The sequence below is a fragment of the Rhinopithecus roxellana genome, chromosome 10 (genome assembly GCF_007565055.1).
Source record: "Rhinopithecus roxellana isolate Shanxi Qingling chromosome 10, ASM756505v1, whole genome shotgun sequence".
NCBI classification, from domain to species: Eukaryota; Metazoa; Chordata; class Mammalia; order Primates; family Cercopithecidae; genus Rhinopithecus; species Rhinopithecus roxellana.
Genome location: NC_044558.1, coordinates 88,767,659 through 88,788,104, shown reverse-complemented (window position 1 = coordinate 88,788,104; position 20,446 = coordinate 88,767,659). Strand labels below are relative to the sequence as shown.

General features: G+C 42.9%; 1 protein-coding gene across 5 annotated transcripts in view; it reads left to right on the top strand.

Annotated features, from left to right (window-relative positions):
- The window catches only part of FBXW8 (F-box and WD repeat domain containing 8), a 122,013-nt gene that overhangs the window by 40,419 nt on the left and 61,148 nt on the right, over positions 1-20,446 (top strand). For all 5 annotated transcript variants that reach the window (XR_004059569.1, XR_004059570.1, XM_030938891.1 and 2 more), the window contains exon 5: positions 8,769-8,926. Coding sequence is in view for 3 of the 5 variants with exons in the window: in XM_030938891.1 (XP_030794751.1) it covers positions 8,769-8,926 (158 nt within the window). In the remaining 2 variants the exon portion in view is untranslated. The remainder of the gene's footprint in view (positions 1-8,768; positions 8,927-20,446) is intronic.

The window sequence follows — 20,446 nt, the reverse complement described above, 5'->3', positions numbered from 1 at the left end:
GGAGAGCCACCTAGTGAAAAGTGCATCTCAGGTAGAACCAGGAGCTCCTTGGAGGCCTTGTGCCAGCTCTGCTAACCATTAAGCCATTAGCTCACCAGAAGCTTTTATCAGATGCCCAGGAGTATGATGTTTTGCAATAAACTCCCTCCTCATTGTTACTTGAGATTCATAAGGCTAAAGCACTCTAGTTGGCATAAGAAAACACACTTTTCTATTCACATGAGAGGACATTTTCCCTCTTTTGGTTTTAAAAAAACATCAAGCACCCTGTTTGTGTTGAGGTTTTTTTCATTACTCCTAAATATTTTCTCCCCTGATTTCTGCCTTTTTAGCCTACAGTTCCTGCCTTTACTGGAAGGAGCAGGACTGTGTATCCATATTTCTCGTCTGCCAAGTGTGGTTGGAAGGAGAACTGTATCATTTGTTGCAAAATATTAGTGCTCTTCTTTCCCTAAAAACATTCAGTTGTCCCATTTTTGCTTCATTCCTTTTGAGGCAAGTGTGCCCAAGTAGATACAAGACAAAACTACCTATACCTCTCTAGCAACCAGCTGATCTCTGGCTGCTGCTTCAGCTGCCAGACGTGACCTGATTCAAATACGTTTTTATTTTTCTGAGCCCCATTCATCCAACCTGCTGTCAGAGTGAGAGGGTTTCCGGTTCTTTGGAGACAGAAAGCAAAATTTGGGGCTTCTAATTTATGTATGGAAAAATTGGTGTCTGAATCTTTGGTTTGTTCGGTTTGCCTGTTGGCCCTTCAGTGGAATTTTATCATTGTTTTACATTTAAGAAGTATTGGAAAATATCATTTTAGACAGGCCAGGCACAATGGCTCATGTCTGTACTGCCAGCACTTTGGGAGGCCAAAGTGCGTGGATCACTTAGGGTCAGGAGTTTGAGACCAGCCTGGCCAACATGGTGAAACCCTGTCTCTACTAAAAATACAAAAATTAGCTGGGCGTGGTTGCATGTGCCTGTAAGTCCCAGCTACTCGGGAGGCTGAGGCAGGAGAATCGCTAGAACCCAGGAGGCGGAGGTTGCAGTGAGTCACGGTCATGCCACTGCCCCCCAGCCTGGGCAACAGAGTGAGACTCCATCTCCAAAAAATAAAGTCATTTAAGGTAACTTGAAATACCTTGCTTTTAGCCATGTTGTCCTCCGCCTTTTCCAGTAATTACAAATGTACCTTGTTATTGGCTGGGCACAGTGGCATACCTGTAATCCCAGCACCTTGGGAAGCCAAGGCAGGTGGATCACTTGAGGTCAGGAGTTCGAGACCAGCCTGGCCAGCATGGCAAAACCCCTTCTCTACCAAGACTGCAAAAATTAGCCAGGCATGGTGGCACACACCTGCAATCTCAGCTACTTGGGTGGCTGAGGTACAAGAATCACTTGAACCCGGGAGGTGGAGGTTGCAGTGAGCCAAGATCGTACCACTGCATTCCAGGTTGGTGACAGCGAGACTGTCTCAAAAAAAATTTGTTTTAAAAAGGACCTTTTTATCAACTGTATACCATGCCAAAATATGAATAGTAGCTTTGATGTGAATATGTATATATTTGCCCTGAATTTAAAAATATTTTCTATTCAGAAACTGAAGCCCTCAAGGATGGTGTTTCCAACACTCTCTTAGTTTTATGTGAATGTGTAAAAATTAAATATTGCCTATGGATTACTTTGAGGCTATTGAGATAACAGACGCTTTGTAAATAACATAGGTAGAAGGTTGTGTGAGATAAATGTTGCCCGTATATACTTACTAAGGACATGCTTTCCATCTTTCTCTTTTTTAAAAAAAACTTTTTCCCCTAACAGTTTTCCTTTAAACCTTGTTTTGTATAGATTTTCTGCTGCTGCTTATTGTGACATTGGACTGTTCCCCATAAGGAATTCGATCATTACCCGTTAGGGACCTCTTTTCAAAAATACTTTTAAATTTATTTATTTTCTGCTGTGAGGTATACATGCTCTTCTGGTAAATAAGTCTGAGGTAAGATATTGATAAGTGACTAGAGGAGAGCATTACATTTATTATATCTTTAATGAAGGAGCTCCAGAATATCCTTAATAAATACTGGTGAACTCATGACTGCATTTATCCATCTCTGGTTCTCCGAGGAATAATGGGAAGGACCACAGCTGCAATAACTCTGCATAATCATCATTGACTCTGACTCTATTGATTGTGATTAACCAAGATGTATGGAAAACAGTTTTAAGTGTGTAGTGCATGTATCTCGTAAGGTCCATTAAGACGTTCATTATTTTTCAATTGATGCGTCTTAAGCCCCACTTGATGTTTGTTGTAGTGCATTTCCACAGGAGGACTCTGCACGGTGGGGTTGAGTTCATTTTGTTAATTGCGTAATACAACCCCGTCGTGTTTCACAGAAAATAGTAAATACTCTTGCTTTTATTGATTGGTATTCTTTGGTATTACTGAAGAAAATATGGAGCAAGTGAATAGTTCTTTAAACCTTTACATGTTAAGGGCATGAATGTTTCTTGAAATGTGGACACTGCCGTTTTAGGAGTCCCCCTGCCTGATTGCTCAGTAGGCTTTAAACCACTTCCATCTTCTGGGTTTAAGTGAACAGATTCATTCATTCTGTCAACACCCACTAAGCATGGATGAGTACCACACACAACCCCCTTGGTCCTGGGGAGTTTATAGGCCGGTAAGGAATCCAGTTACTGGTGTTTACAGAGCACTGTGGGAAGTGTTAGGGTTGGGGAGGAGCATGGTGCCGTGACATGCTAGGGAGAGGCACCTCGTACAGGCTCAGCATCAGGCTAGCTTCCTCCTGGGAAATGACTTTCAACCTGAACCCGGAAGGATGACTAGGACTTGGCCAGGTGGAGTTTTCTTCGGGGCAGAGATGCTGCCCTCCTCACTCCCCAGCCAGTAGCGATCATGAATAACCCATTACTGCGTTTGTTTTTCTGGTAAGCTGGATGAAACACAGCTTCAGAATCCTTCTCAACACAGAGCTCTAGGCAGCCACTACCACATATTGGATTTGACACACAAATGAAACCATTTGCTATTCCTGGCCTGAAGCCTCATAACAGGGCCCCTCTTGGCTGCTCTGGGTGCCTGATCAGAATAGAACTGTGACTTGGTTTGGGAGTGGCTGTTTGTGTGTGATCCTGTAGAGAGAGAAGTCTTACTAACGGTTCCACATGTTCTCCTGCATGCCCTGAGAAGCAGGCCTGGGAGGCACAGGTTGCACCTGCTTAGCCCTCAGTCCTTCTCCCAGCATACTGAGCCTTTTTTGTTGGCTTCATGCCTTCCAGTTGCAATTTAGTGGTCGAATTGATGGGTTAGGGTCAGGGGCTGTGTCCTGCAAACCTGAGTCACAATATTGAAAACAATAAATTCCTTACGTTGCACTTAAATGGGGGTGGTTCTTAAAAGCAGTATTTGTTTAAAGACAGTGTCATCTGAGGAGGCAGAGTGGCTTGTTGGCTAAGCAGTGATTGAGAAAAACCTGGGGCACATTTTGATCCCAGCTGTGCCACTAAAGTGTTTCTTGTGACCCTGGGTAAGTCACTTAACCTTACTTCTCAGCATTCTTAAATCAAAACCACCCCCCAGCTTGCTAGGAAGGGCCTTAAAAATTTTGTTTTTAGCAAAGAAGAGCTGACACATGGAACAAAATAGAAACGCTGCTGGATACTTATGAAGAAAAAAGGTTGTTTTTAGCTGTACAGTATTTATTCCTTCTTATTCTTCTAGTCTGTTAGTCCAAATGAGTAATCTGCTTATTGGAAACTTACTAGTTAATGAAAGCTCTTTGGTGGTGAATCGTTTTAAATTGGCAGTCCCTCTGGCATGCAGAGCTTGAGAGAGGCTCTATTCCCATTCTTTCAACAAAAATCAGCTGTGGTCTCTGACCTATTTATTTAGAGGTAAACTCAACCTTGCCAAGTGTAGGAAAGACTGGGAGAGCACACAGCTTCACTGGGCTGGGGCATATCCTCATTTGGAAAAGACGTCTTTCTTCTTCAGTTTTTCCTTAGTGTTCTTACATCAGCTAGTATATTAGTTGCAGTTGTACTTTGCACAGACACTAATTAGAGAGTCATCAACATTGGGGTCCAAAGGCTTACTGACAATGTAACTGTCATAGTGGCATCTTAATTGGTTGAGCGTAATTGTCATTAGGCAGCGATAAAGACATCTGGAGCTCTGGAGAAAAATCAGCCTTTTTTCCTACCTCCATTCGTTATCTGTTCTTGCTTCTCCTGGCCAATGTTGTTAAGCACTTTTAGATCACATTTAGGGTTTGGTCCAGGTCCCTCTGCCCCAACCTGTGTTTTACCCTACCAAAGATGTCTGTTTCCTTAGCACAAGTTCATTAGCATGGAGGCTGCCTCCCATGCTATTGTGGCTTTCACTTAGGTTAGATTTGAGAGCCCGCTGCTGAGTCATAACGCAGTACCTGCTGCAGTAGGATGTTTAGCCTCAGTTCCTGTCAATACAGGAGACGTAGAGCCTTTTATATTTTACCTCCTGAGTCATTTTGCAGCAAAACATTTTTGTTATTATCATACCTTTTGGTCATGGAGAATGAAGCTAATTTAAATAGATATATGGAAAATTTCTAGCTTATCCCCTGTTTTATAGTTTTCAGTCAGTTTGGAAATAAGTGGAAGCAGTCTAATGCACATCACTGTGTGCATTCTGGGTGTTTCACTAATCATTACCACTGGAAAGTGGGCAGTGGAAATAAAGAGGTACCACCCCTCAAGCCAGTCAGGTTGTTACCTGCGGACACCCCCTTTCAGTCACCATTTATTTATGATTAGCTCTGTGTAAGGCACTGTGATGGAGGCTATGGCACTGCGGTAGGGCCTTCTTGAAGACTTTACAGTCAAGTTGAGGAGACGATCAATGCATATGGACTGTAGTAGTAAAAGCAGTTTCTTCAGATAAAGGGCATAATAGTTGAGTCAGAAAGCTTCAGGCTTCATGGAGGAAGGGAGGGCCTGTAGCAGACCTCGAGGGTTTGGTAGGATTAGGCTGGGTTGGTGGTTCTCAATCTTGGCTGTATATTGAAAACGTTGATGCCTGGTTCTATCCCCGGACAGTCAGATTTATTTGGTCTGGGAGGCTGGAGTGCAGTGGCACGATCTCGGCTTACTGCAACCTCCACCTCCCAGTTCAAGCGATTATTCTGCCTCAGCCTCCCAAGTAGCTGGGATTACAGGCATGCACCACCACACCCGGCTAATTTTTGCATTTTTCGTAGAGACGAGGTTTCACCATGTTGGCCAGGCTGGTCTCGAACTCTTGACCTCAGGTGATCTGCCCACACCCCGCCCCCCCGCCCAGCCCAAAGTGCTGGGATTACAGGCATGAGCCACCATGCCCGGCCTGTATCTGGACTTTTTAAAGCATTCCAGGCAATTTTAACATGCAGCCCAGGCTGGACCCCACTGGGCTGGGAGATGAGGAGGTGAAGAACTGCAGGGAAGGTGGGGCAGGAAATCAGTTCAGAGGCAAGAACATTTGGGAGCCTCTCTGGAGGCTGGCTCGTGTGAAGGGAGAGTAGAAGATGAGGCTGGGGAGAGGGGTGGAAGCTGGTTTGTGGAGTTTTTTCAGTAGGTCTCATAATTAAAATTTAATTCAATAAGGTGTTAAGATGTAAGACCTTATAGAGGGTTCTCTGGGTATATGGCAAGGACTGTTCTAGTCTGACCGTTGTAGTCATTGCATGCACAGCTATGAACAAAACCTAGGCCCTGAGCGCAGAAGCTTCAAGCTGGTAGGGAGATGAACAGTGAGATGATCACAGACACCCACAACTGCCATGAGGGAGGCATCCAGGCTGCCATCAAGGTAGATTGTAGTGCAGTGTAGTGTGGCACGTGAGGGAGAAAGGAAGTGGTTCCAGAAAAAAGATTCGTGCAGTCAGGTATTTTGAAGGGCTTGGCTTGTGGGGGAAGATTGAATGAAAGAAGCTCGGAATCAGGGAGCCTGTAGTAGTCGGGTGTGAATGTGAGGTGTTGGGGGATTTGGACCAGGGTGGCCTCTCTGGGAATGAGCAGAACAAGCTTGGCACCTGAGTATATATAGTGGTGTGGGTGGTGGGCCACAGCGATGTTGAAGGGGCCCCTCTCCTTCCGTACCGGTGACCTGGGACTGATGATCCCATTGATAAAAATAAGGAATTCAGACACCGGCTAGTTTGGCCATGAGCTGAAGCATTTGATTTTAGACGTGTGGAGTCACAGTGTGAGTGGACCAACCTTCTCTGTGGGAGAAATGCTTGCCCAGGAGCCCCTCAGATATGAATAGAGTGCTGTTATCTGTGGGGTTCCTGCCCTCCCTCTCTTCTCTTTCCCTGAGTAAGGAGCGGGCTCAACAGTTTCTATTTCACAGCTCACTATTGTCTGGTTCAGCAGCTAAAGCACCTTTTTTTCCAAGCTTTGTTGTTTTGCTCTCATTTTGGCTCAGTACTCTTTGTGTTCAGGGAGCTGGGAGGCTGGAGCTGAGGCCACCTTAACCGTCTTTCCTCTCCACCCTTGCCTCCCCACTGTGTCCCCTGTGGGGGCACCACCGAAAACAGTGTGCAGACTGCTGGTGTGGTGTGACACATGGTTAGCAGGAAGCAGAAGGACAGAGACTGGTGGGAAGGAAATACAATTTCCTAGTTTATGTACTTCTTTTTCTCAACGTGCCTTACTTTTCTGATCTGAATTCCCTTTATCTTTCTTTCACTTACCATCTCTGTATTTCCGAAAGGCATTGTCATCCTTCTTATCTTTCCTGAATTGACTGGTTCCTGTTACATAGAATGTAACCGTAAGAATCTAGTCCCACAGTCTAGACATTCAAACATGTCTCATCTGTTGTGTCTCTGTAGCTAAGCAAGTGGCCTTACTCCAGCAAATGGCCTGAGTTGTTCTCAGGGTATCACACTGAGCCCGGTATTTTGAGGGCAGTGAGGTCCAGGGTATGTGTTTTGGTGTAGGGTTCCTCATTCAGAAGGGTGAGCTGACCGCTGCCTGGAGAGCCTGGGGGCCAGTGGCCATGCTTTGGCTGGGTTGATCTCAGTATCTGCCCTTGCTTGCACGTCGCTGGGCTTAAGGACATTCATCTTGTGTTTCTGTTTACTGGAGGATCAGTGGTCAACCCAGAGGCACAGCAGGCCAGGTTCAGAAAGCATGTCTCTCCCATTTGGCTCTTTATCCCACATGTGCACTCTCTGGGTGCCACGCTGCAGGTAGAGAGCCAAGTTCTCCAACCAAGGAATTGGGGTGAGAGAATGGCCTCTGGACTGTGCAATGTATGTATTTACTGTAGATTAAGAATTTGGGTGCAGTACTACTAGTAAACAAAGCACTCCTGAATCACAGTACTTCTCTATAAGAAATTCCACCTGAGGCCAGTTGTGGTGGCTCACACCTGTAATCCCAGCACTTTTGGAGGCCAAGGTGGGTGGATCACTTGAGGCCAAGAATTCTAGACCAGCTGGGGGCAAAGCCCCATCTCTACTAAAGACTGAAAAAACAAACTGGCCGGACATGGTGGTGCATGCCTGTAATCCCAGCTACTCGGGAGGCTGAAGCAGAAGAATTGCTTGAACCTAAAAGACAGAGGTCTTGCAGTGAGCCGAAATTGTGCCACTGCACTCTAGCCTGGGTGACAAACTGAGACCCTGTCTCAAAAAAACAAACAAAAGAAAACAAAAACCAAGAAATTCCAGTTTGATCTTCTATAGCTACTTCACTAATGTGTCACATCATAGATTTCAGTGACTCAGTGAATCTCAGAGGTTATGGCATCAACTCGTCAAAGAAGCCCTGCAGGAACTATGGCTAGGGCCTCAGGAAAACTGTGAAACCCCTTAAATCATTGGCCTATCTTTGTGATTGTGTGGTTCTATCATGAGGCCCTTAAAGGCATTTCTCACCCCTTTTCTCCCATAACACTCAGTTGCTTTGCAAGTGGAATAAAACCCTCCGCAGCAGACATAAGCAACATAGCTTAAATACCTTGGTGACGGGCAGCACCCCACTTTATTATCTGGCCGTTCTATCATCCTGGGGGCCTTGTGTCTGAGTAGGTTCAGCCTGGCCCTGGCTTTGATGGAAGGAGTCATTTGTTGGAGTGGCACTAGTCATAGGAGAGAGTGAGTACTTCTATTTTCTAAGTGGGCAAAACCAGGGAGTGTCGTGCATTCAGCAAGAGCTTTTCATGAGCAGGCAGCATTGTCTGGCTGCTAAAGGCAAGATTTAATTGTTTCAGCAAATCAATTAGTCTTTAGGGACTTTAATCAGTCAAATCTGATGCATGGATGAGGTATTAGAAAGCCTGTGCCTGTAAGACCATTAGTTCTGAGTATCCCTGCAGCATCTTTCTCTGTCTTTCGTATGAGCGAGTGTGTGTGTTTATGGGTAAATAGTGTGGCTTATACAAATTTCTGCGAGTGATCCCTGCAGTGGGAGAGCTTGTAGGAGCAGATTGTTGTAATAGTGTAAAAGGAAAACCAAGGAGATCTTGCTACCCATGTCTTATTATTGTTTTCTCATTTGAGATTGTCACCATTGTGCTGTGAGAATGTGAAGCGTGTTCACAGCCTTCTGTCATCTAGTTGACATTTTCTCCTGTTGGAGTCACTCATCTAAACAGTGCCACAGGAGTGGCTCCACACCACCCGATTCTTACTTGTCTGTTGTTGTAAGGCTCTATGCATTTTCCCCACCATAGCCCTGCTCTTCAATCCCTTTTTGGAACCAAGTGTGTCATTCTCTTCCAGATATACATCAGGGGACGTGAGAGTGTGGGACACCCGCACCTGGGACTACGTAGCCCCCTTCCTGGAATCAGAGGACGAGGAGGACGAGCCTGGAATGCAGCCAAATGTCTCCTTTGTGAGGATAAACAGCTCGCTGGCAGTAGCAGCTTATGAGGATGGTAAGTAACCACAACCCTCCTCCCTATTAAGGAAAAAAAAAGCTTTACAAAAATTAAGCAGCTGTGGCCGGCTCCCCCCTGTAATCCCTCCATACGTACACGTGGGCACACACACATGTTCACACACACACACTCACTCTTGCCTTTATGTGAAGAAGTTGGCCAACAACCGTCAGTGCATTAGTAGGCATTGGAACACAGCACCCATTAAAACTGGTGTTTAATTCCTACTGGAACTGTCAGGCTGGGTGCTAGTGCCAGACACAGGGCTGGCCAAAGCATCTTAAGCAAATAACTTGTTTGATGTAAAATATTAAATATACTTGGCCTAGTTTTCCTTTAGCCTCTGCTCAGCCCAAAGGGAACAGCAAAAAGGGGATAGACATAGATCATCTGTTGACAAATATGGATACAGAAAAATAAAAGTCAGTGCCTACCTTTTCCTGGCACTTAATATGCCATACAAGATAATTGATAATAATATGTTTTCTCTTTGACATTGGTAGAATTCTTTTTGAACATGAACAACTATGGATTTTTGGAACTAGGTGGGAATAGTCTAAAGTTAGCTTTACCTATGTAAAGAAACTCTTGACAGTGTATAGCTGTCATGGTCATTTCAATGGCCATGATATCCAGTATGCCCACCTCTCATGCTCCTATCCTCCGTTATGTTGTGAAGTGTTGAATCTCCGCAAGCTTCATGACCCCACTTGCCCAAAAGTTGGGACCACAACATATTTCAGAATGTTAAGTGTTCATGTCATGGCACCACTGCAAATCTTCAGAGGCATTGTGACATTAGCAGTTGGCTCAGAGGGACAAAACTAAAATAGCTAATGGGGAATTTTATACCCATGTGCTGTTTAAAAATAAAAATTAGGGCTGAGATCTTACATATATATACCTATACATATTTGAGACAGGGTCTCACTTTTTTGCCCTGGCTAGAGTGCAGTGGCACTGTCTCAGCTCACTGCATCCTTGACCTCCCGGGATCCAGCGCTCCTCCCACCTCAGCCTCCTGAGTAGTTGGGACTACAGGCACATGCCACCATGCCCAGCTAATTTTTTGTATTTTTTTTTTTAGAGATGGAGTTTCACCAAGTTGCCCAGACTGGTCTTGAACTCCTGAGCTCAAGCTATCCACCTGCTTCAGCCTCCCAAAGTGCTAGCATTATAGGCATAAGCCACTGCGCCTGGCCTTGAAAATATTTTTATATTTTATATAATTACTTTAGCAATGTGATGTTGGTTTGATGTTAGTAGACACTATTGATGGATTTCCTTTTCAGCCTGTAGAAATTCAGCTAAGCTATTTCTGTGGTGTAATTAATATTTCATATGTTTTTTGAGACCCTGGACAGATACCATAAGAGCAGTTTAAACATGTTTGCTACTTTCCAAATTATCAATGAGTTTTTTTTCCAAAATACCTATGCAAAGATTGCAATACTTTTAAGTTAGAATCATACAGTTTTAGGATCATCTAATAGCCATCTCCTACCATTCACACACACGAACGTGCACACACATACTCTTCTACAGATGGGGAAACGGAGGTGCAAAAACCTACTTCAGCTAGGTAGGTGAAGTCAGCAGTGAATCCAGAACTGTGATTGTGTCTCCAGGGCCGTGCTGCGGTGGTCATGCTGTTTATGGAATCCTGAACATAAAGACTCTTGTAGAAATGTGTGCCCAATTGATTTGCAGCCCATGTCTCACATCTCGTGAGCTTGAAAATACAGCTTGAGGTCATGTGCAGGGGTGCTGCTGCTGGTTTTATATTGTTAGAATTGTCTTCATTTCCCTCATTCCCTGTTGTGGCACAGAAATATTGGGAAACAATGCAGGCATGATAAAGAATCTACTTTTTTTTTTTTTTTTTTTGAGACAGTGTTTTGCTCTGCCACCCAGGCTGGAGTGCAATGGCACCATCTTGGCTCACTGCAGCCTCTGCCTCCTGGGTTCAAGCGATTCTCCCCTCAGCCTCCCGAGTAGCTGGGATTACAGGTGCCCACCACAACAACCAACTAATTTTTGTATTTTTACTAAAGACAGGGTTTCACCATGTTGGCCAGGCTAGTAATCTACTTTCTTTGGTAAATACTTAGCAATTGATTGCCAAAATATATTTTATATTCTTTTTTTTTTAAGTCATAGTTAGAATTCAAACAGAGCAAAAATGTATATAAAATTACAAAGAAAAAGTATGCAAAAAGAAGTCGAGGTATTCCTCCCTGTCCCATTTCCAGGCCCTCTCACATTTTACTCATGGAGGGGTCCTGCTGTATATACTTTTATGCACTTTTTTTTTTTAAATAACTTAATGGCACATCTTGGTGGTCTTCTGTATTCACACTTACATGGTAAACTTTATTCTTTTTAATGCCTGTGTAGTACTGCATTATGTGGCTGTACCATCATTTATTTATTAGGACCCTCATTGATGCACATTTGAATTGTTCATTTTTGTTATTGAAAACAGTGCTGCAAGCAATATGCTTGAACGAGTGCCAAGATGGACTTGTCCAAGGGTGGCCGTGGGGTGAGGTACAGTGATTGCTAGGTCGGAGGCTATGGCTGCTTTAGGCTTTGATAGCTATTGCCAAGTTGCCCGCCAAAAAGGTTTCACCAGTTTTTAGACTCACCAAAAGTATGTGAGAGTGACTGACAGGTGAAAATGGCATTTTATTGCTTTTGTTTGCCTTTCTTTAATCACATGTGGACATCTTTTCTTTGTGTGTTGTTAGCTGTTTCTATTTCTTCCTCTGCAAATAGTTTGTTCCTGTCTTTCTTCATTTTGCCTTTGGGTTGTCATCTTTTCTGACTGAAAAGAAAGCTTGGGAAATAATCCTTTGCGATATGTATTTCCGATATTTTTTCAGTATGTCATTTATTCTTTTTTGTTTGTTTTGAGACAGTCTGGCTTTGTTATCCAGACTGGAGTGCAGTGGTGCGATCTCGACTCACTGCAACCTCCGTTCTCCTGGGTTCAGGCGTTCTCCAGCTCTCAGCCTCCCGAGTAGCTGGGATTACAGGCGCCTGCCACCACGCCCAGCTAATTTTTATATTTTTAGTAGAGACGGGCTTTCACCGTGTTGGTTAGGCTGGTCTTGAACTCCTGACCTCAAGTGATGTGCCTGCCTTGGCCCCCACAAAGTGTTGGAATTACAGGCGCGAGCCACTGCGCCTGGCCTGTCATTTATTCTTTAATGGACTTGTTTTCTAGAAGGTACTTGGTGTGTGTGAACGATTTTAATTTTTTAATCTATAAGTGAGTGGGTTTTATTTTGTAATTTAATGTTCTTGATTACTACATTTTTAGGGTTCAAAGATCAAAATAATATAAAGTTATGTATAGAGAAATCTTGCTGCCACCCACTTTTGTCTGCTCCATTCTGAAGTAATCATATTTTTTACTTTCTTATATATCCTTGTATTTTAGTATTACAAGTACAAGCAAATATGAGTGTGTATATTCTTATTGCCCCCTTTTCAAAAAACAAAAGACAGCATACTATTTAAGTGATTCCACACCTTGACTTTTTTCTCTAAATAGCATATCTTAAAAGGCAGTCCATGTCTGTGTAGAGAGAGTACCCCGTTTGCACACCTGAATGGTAATTCCATTGTGTATAAGCACTTTGGTTTATTGGAGGACAGTTGTGTTGTGTTTGCCGTTACAGTGTTGTAGTGAAAAACCTTGTAAAGATGACCTTTCACGCAAGCACAAGGAGGATTGTTTTCTGGGTTACAGGGTAAATGCAAATGGGGTTTTACTATTTTATGCTGTCACCAGCAAGCCATGAGAGTGTGCCTGTTTCCTCACAGTTTTGCCAACAAAGTATGTTTCCAACTTTTGGGTATTCATCAGTTTGAGAAGAAATGGTCATCAAGTGTAGTTTTAACTTACATTTCTCTTAGTGTGAGAAAGGTTAAATTTAAGAAAAAAATGTGTACCTGCTACTTGTAGTTCTTTCTTTTTCTTCTGTTACTGTTACGGCTTATTTTTTATATTTTTATCTTGACAACTTCGTCTTGGATTAGTATGCAGTATGGTTCCAAGTACATCTTTTTTCCAGCATCTCTTCTCAGAAAGCCCATTTCTACCTAACTGGTTTGAGGCACTGCCTTTATAAGCTTTTAGCTATGAAATTCACTTTGTATCTGGGTCTGTTTCTGAACTTTGTGCTCTGTTTCAGTTGGTCTGTCTGGCAGCTTACATTTACATCAAGCTTGTCAGTCTCGTCCTTTGGGGTTTCACGTCATGGTTGGGAAGATGATTACTCAATGCCTGGGCAAAATCTCTAGTGCTTCCAAGGCTGCAGTGTTTCCATTGAAATCTTTGATTCGGTTCGAGCTCATTTTGGTATTAAGGGCTCTTGCTTTTTTAGAGCCCTTGTGTTTCCCTGCTTCTCTCTCATGCTGAGCTTGTTTTATTGGTCTGATTCGGGTTGTTACTGTTTCTGTGATAAACAACAAGTTCTATTCTTTTCTGCAGACCTCAGGTGGCGTCATCTTTGGTCCCTCTTCAGTTTAATAGATCGACACTATGGTATTTACACCAATATATTCATGAATAGCTACTTCTGGGCAAAGACAGATTCAAATAGTCAAACCCACATTTTTATATTGCTTCTTTCCAGGAGCAGCTAACTGGCACTTCTTAGGCAGGAACATGACAAAAAAGGAAATTTACCTTGTGGGGTTTGCTGTCTGAAATTTGTGACATGGAAAAGAAGAATAAGATAATAAAATGAGTTAATGAACTTCAGTTCTCTGATTGTGCCAAAGTGAGGCTCTGTAGCCATTGAAACGCCCTTGCTGGTCTACACGCACATTCTCAGTGGAGGGAATCGTATCCAGAGGGGGAGATGGAACCTGCTTTGGGGAAAGGGAGTCATCCCTGCATCCCTTTTAGCCTCTTTGCCCCGTAGGAACACTGTACACGCACCTGGCGTGTAGAGATTTGGCAAGGTGATCCACAGTTGTGATTTTTTGAATTCCAACCCACTGGCCTCATATTTCTTCTGCCTTGTTTCCGATTGTCAGCACTGGCCATCCTCCAGTTTGATTTTACCACTAATTGTGTTGCACGTTACCATACCGAAATGAATCAAATCAAAATGCTTTTCCTGGAGCATTAGATAAAGCAGGCGAAGGTTCTGAGTAATGAGCAGATGCTGCTAATGCAGGGACGGCGGAGACCTTGCCAGGACTCCATCTGCTCCGTGCTTGCCTGCCTTTGGCCTCATGCCACAGCATTAGGGAATGGCAGTGTGCTCGAAACCCACTCTCTGGTCACAGAGTTTGTCTTGAAAGCTCACTCTTTGGTGAGAAATGAGATTACACACTTCTTAGGTGCAAAGAAGTTTTTATTTGTCCCCCTCAGTGGAGAGAGGAGAGACACGATCTGGTGCATATTAGCATGAGGAAGCCTGGATGGGACAGCCATCAGTCCTCTTTATACGGTGCCATCAAGCACAGCAAAGTGGCTTATCCACCTCCACAGCGCTCACAGTGCAATTGTCTGAACACACACATGCTCCATTGTCCGGCACTGTGGCTGCCCGGGACTGTGGCTGTCCGGGACTGTGGCTATCTGGGGCCGAGGTGACTATGATTTCTCATTTACTGACATATCAACAATGGACGGGGGTGGGTCTCTCCAAGCTGCTTTTTAGCGGTGAGCAGTAGGACCATGTTTTAGTTAGATGACTGTGGAGACTAGATGCTTCTAAAGTTTTATTAAGATTTTATTTTTAGTAAAAAATAATTCTTCAGTCGTTTTGCTTGTGTCTTTTGTTTGTATGTTGATGATGACATTTGGATGTGATGGCATGGCCTTTGAATGCAGTATACAACAACCCCGCTGCCCCCAACATTGAAGTTTTAGAAGTGGATTCTTAACATGTTAAAGCATTGCTTGGAAGAAGGCTAAGGCAATTGACTGGATTGTGGAGAACTTGATTTTTTTCAAGGCCTTTCTTTTCCAGTCAGTCTTGTCCTAAAAGTTTCAATAATCAGTTCTTGCCTGGTACCTTTGCCTACTCACTCTTTAGGTCCAGTCTTCATATTCGGACACTTTGCAAACAAAACAGAATGAGACAACTTTCTAACAAAAAACAAAAAAACACACCATGTATAGTCCTTGTAAAAGATAGGGTATGTTTATAAACGTAAACTTTTTTTTTAACACTAGGAATGCTCACATTTTAAACATTGAGAAGGGAATTAAAACATTTAGGCTACGTGTGGTGGATCAGGCTTGTAATCCCAGTGGTGTGGGAGGATCTCTTGAGCCCAGGAGTTGAGACCAGCCTGGGCAACATAGTGAGCCTCCGTCTCTACAAAAAATGAACTAGCTGGGCATGGTGGGGTGCACCTGTGGTCCCAGCTACTTGGCGGGCTGAGTTGGGAGGATCACTTGACCCCTGGAAGTTGAGGCTGCAGTGAGCCGTGATTGCTCTGCTGCATTTCAGCCTGGGCAACAGAGCAAGACCCAGTCAAAAAACAAACAAACAAACAAAAACAAAGGCAGAAATCTGAACTGAGGGGTTTCGGTGTTTCAGGAATCCTTCTTAGGGCATTGAACTTTAAGTTGGCTCCACCTGGCACATCTAGGATGTTAGGGTTTGTTTCACAGACAGGCCATAGAGACTGTATTAGGGGCTGGAGGAGGTTGTTGAATACAAACGCTCTTTGAAAGCTTTTTCTGTTCCTCAGTGACAGGAGCTTGAAATGATGCATGCCCTGGGTAGAGTCTGTGTTCTATCTGAATAATGGGGCAGTGGGCCTCACATGAGAGTCCACAGATTGGATGTCGGGTGAGAGCTGTGAGATCTGTAGAATTTTTTTTTTAATCTGTATTTTTGTTTTTATAGTAATCTTAAAAAATAAAAATAAACTAGATCTTTTGACCCCATGACTGAACTGTGCTGTGGGATCTCAGTACTGGAATTTACACTTTGTGTTTGAGGCTGTTGGTACCAAGTGACCACCTGCATGCCCGTATTGACCTTGTCATGAATTGTTTTTCACACCGAGGGGTGTCCACAGTGAATTTTTAGGGATCTACAAGCCCTCAAAGTTAAGAAACACTGGAAAGGCACCGTAGTATGCTAGTAGGCATAGACTAATGGATGACCAATTTCTGGGATATCTATGCATTTTTGAAGTTACTAGTGAAAGTAATTTGAAGTATTTTTCTCCTGTAGAAAAATGTGGCACATTAAATTGTTAAGATTTAGTATTACTCTTTTGGTTTCTTGGAGGTGGTTTTAGTGAAAACTGATTTTTAATAATAGACAGTCAGATGCATAAATTCACAGTAGCTGTTCTGTTTTATTACAGTTGAGTTACAAACTGAAAGAAGCAATAGTATCACAAAGTAGCTTTTGGGAGCTAGTTTAGACTTGAGAAATAAATTGCCCAAGTTCTTAAGTGTCCCTCATGACAACTGAGCATGAATTTATTTGCTTTCTCGAGGAAGATAAATAGAATTTTAAGTGAGAGAATGTAACTTCCCTTTCACTGTGTGCAGTTTTGGTTGTGGCGTTTATTTCATTCTGAACCCCAGGGCTTGATCAAACTAGAAGTGAGTATATTTGTGGAATGAATATATTTTTGTTTGAAAAGCAAAATGCATCTGCTTGCTTGCCTTTTCATTCAAAAAGCCATTAAACGGGCTCAAGTGGAGTAGAAAGGTGGTCTGGGGGCCAGGGACAGTGTGAGAGGGAAGCTGAGCGAGGCAGTGGCTGGGAGCTTGGCAGCATACTGGGAGACTGAGCAGGTAAGTATGTTAAGGCTCATGGGAGCCAGTTCTCTCATGCTTGGAGAAGGAAGGCTCAAGTATGGAAAGGGGATGGCCAGAATGAATCCTGTGGGGCTGGATTGGAATAGGAGGCATCAGTGTGGAATTTATGGTGTTAAATATAGAGAAGTAAACAGAGATGTACATGTATGTTGTACGTATATACGTTTATGTGCGTATATGCGTTTATGTGTGTCCTGGCTTTGTTTGCTGAGAAGGTGTAAGAGCAGCAACAGTCCAGCAGCAGTGAGGACAACTCGTGTCCAGCTCTTGAAAATATAACTTTCTACTGAAAGGAACCAGGGATGCTTGGAGAAATGGTGGACTCCAGGGATGGGGCAGTAAAATCACACAGTAAGCCTGGACCATCTGATTGCACTGAAGTGAAGAAGTGCTTGAAGAATGATGATGACATGTCACAAGGACACATAAGTGAGCTTGAAGATGTTCCCACTGGCCAAATCTGGGACAACTGGAGTATCAAAATCAATGTTGATAACAACAGGTTACAACCCATTGAATAAAATAGGAATATACGAGTATACCATGATAAAAATAAACAGATCAATAAATAAAAAGAGAGGAGAGAAAAATTACCTTACAGTAGAATGTCAACTAATAAATGCAGAAAGCATGATGGGATTAGAAAATTACAAATTGGCAACCATCACGGTAATAACTGATTCAGACATAAAAAAAAAAAAAAAAAAAAAAAAAAATCAATTGAGTGTAAAACCAGAGTGTAAGAATGGGATGAGGGATGGGGTCTTACATGGTCTCAAAAAATCTCCCCACAAAACACTTATTAATTAAAAGGGAGAAAAAGGTAACTCTGCAATCAAGAAATCTAACAGGTACCGTCTTAATAAAGTGGTCAAATTTAACATCATCAGTAACGGTAGAATTGATATCCTGTGCCACGTGACAGGATGCAGTGAGAAAAACACAGAATCACTTCTGTGATATTATTCCAGCCAAAAGTGCACAGCCCCATCTAATCAAGAGAAAATACCGCACAAGCCCAAATTGAGGGACATTCCACAAAATGACTAGCCTGTCCTCGTTAGCACTGTCAAGATTATGAAACTCAGGGAAGGTCTTAAGAACTATTCCAGGTAGAAAGAGAAGAGACATGACAACCGAGTGCAGTGTGTCATCCTGGCTTGGGTCGTTTTTCTACAAAGAATGTTACTGGGACAGTTGGCAATGGGATCTGACAGTGAGTATATAGAAGTTCTTGCAGCTTTTCTGTAATTTTGAAAGTTTCAAAATAAAAAGATAAAAAATAACATGTTCTTGAGAAAGGTGAAGTAACAGGAACTGGATTTATCTTTCTGCCTTAACTAGAAAACTGGACAAAATATATTAAACCGTGGTTTCTAGACATTGGAAAATAAGTAGTCACACCTGTGATCTCTTGGAGGCGAACAAACATGGTAGGCCCACAGTTACACCAGCTCACCAGCCGGAAACAACTCCAGACAGGGAGTGGGGACCTAAACAGAGTCTGGTGGCCTCCCTGACTTGAGGAGGCCCCAGTGAGGGCTCAGGGAAGCCAAGGTGGATAGAAGTTGTGGGCCAGAGTGTTGGAGAAGAGGGAGCTCCCAGAGGGAGAACCCCAGAGATTGGCTGAGGATTCCCTCGAGTCTTTGGCTGAGTCCTACTCTGCACATGTGTAAGAGGAAATACCTGAACCAGGGAAAGAACTACCTGAAAGGAGAAGGCACAACAATTCTTGGAGCTTACATGAGGCTAAGAATAGTTTGTACTTCCCCAAGAGTAGAAAGAACTCATAATTCACGGGTTGTTGAGTGGAATCCTCAGGAGGGTGCCATGTTTTAGTAATGGTGCTAAATCAGCCCTAGACTAAAAGCCGCTCAGGATCCCCTAACAAAAAAGTTGGAAAGCAAGCCTCAAAAGGATCCAGCCAATTCTGAGTGTCTTAATTTTGCATCAGGGAAAACTTCCATACTATTTTGTAGAATACAACAAAAGCTAGCAACCAGCAATGTAAAATTCACTATGTCTGTCATCCAATAAAAATTAAGCATGGCTGAGGCAGAAGGATCACTTGAGCCTGGGAGGTCAAGGCTCTAGTGAGCCATGACCATGTCATTGCACTCCAGCTTGGGTGACAGAGTGACACCTGCCTCCAAAAAAAAAGAATATATTGTGCTACCCTGGTAACATTAAGCACAGCTAGTGCCCAGATTTTGGTTTCTAAATGTTCTTCAATAAAAAGAACAAGGGCTAGGGCAGATAAATACAAGATGAATCTGGAACATTTTATGGGATCCGAAAGTAAGGATGTTTATAATAAATAAAAAGATGAGAATAGGGCATCTATAGGACAGTAGAACTAAATTGGAGCTCCTGAGGGCTAAAGGAAGGACAACTTGAACAGCAAAACATGATGATAGTAATGGATTATAACCTGTGGATAAATACCCATGAGTCCATATATTGGTATCAATAAATAATTGAATAAATAAAGGAGAAGAGACAGCTCTTCCTTACAATAGTATTTCAATTGCTATATGGGAAGGGATGATGAAAATAGCCACCATTTGGCAAGCACCATAATCATAATTGTTGTAGGCAAGAATCACCAGTGGATGTTAAAATCAATGTGATGAATGTCTCTGTCCGTTTGGGCTGTTATAACAAAACACTATAAACTGGGTGACTTATAAACAACAGAAGTGTATTTCTGACAGTTCTGGAGGCTGGGAAGTCCAAGGTCAGGTCACTGACGGATTCTATGTCTGGCGAGAGCCCTTCCTACCAGGCGGTGCCTTCTCTCACATGGTGGAAGGGGCAAAGGAGCTCTCAGGCTCTGCCCTCATGACCTTATCACATCCCAAAGGCCTCATTTCCTGGTACCATCACTTAGGGGGTTAGGATTTTAACACTGAAATGGTGGTGGGGGACACAGCATTCAGATGACGGCAGTGAGTAACAGGACATTTCCATGGTGTAAAATCATCACTCCGTAAGAGAAAAATGGTAACTTTACAGTAGAGAAAACTGGCGGATACCACCTTAACCAAGTGATGATAGTTAACATGACCAGTAATGAAACTTTGATGTTATGTACTTCCTGATACATAATACACTGGAAAGGCACAACACTCCTTCTGATTTTAAACATAAGGAAACAGCAGACAATTGAGAGGCCTACAAAATAAATGAGCAGTACTTTTCAAAAGTGTCAGGGTCCTGAAGGACAAAGAATGACTGAATAATTGCCCCAGATTGGAGTCGATGAAGGAGACATGGCAGCTAAATGCTATGTGGAATTCTGGATTGGATCCTGGACCAGAAAAATATGCTGGTAAGAGGACAGGTGAAATGAAATAAAATCTGTAGATTAAATATGTTGCATCAGTGTTAATTTCCTGGCTTCCATCATTCTGCTATGGTTATGTAATAGGTTAACATTTGGGAAAGCTGGATGAAGCTATACTGGAACTCTTTGCAAAATTTTTATAACATTTTTATAAGTCTGAAATTATTTCAAAATCAAAAAAGACATCAAATTACAGTATTAAATAAGACTGGATTTTTCCGATAGCAATTTAATGCCATTTAAAAACAATGTTACATGATTCCTTAGAAAAGAATGTGTTTGCCCCTTTTCTGCTGTCTGACTGACTTGGAGGCCTGAGATTAGATGGTACCCCTGTGTTGTTTTGGTGGTGGTT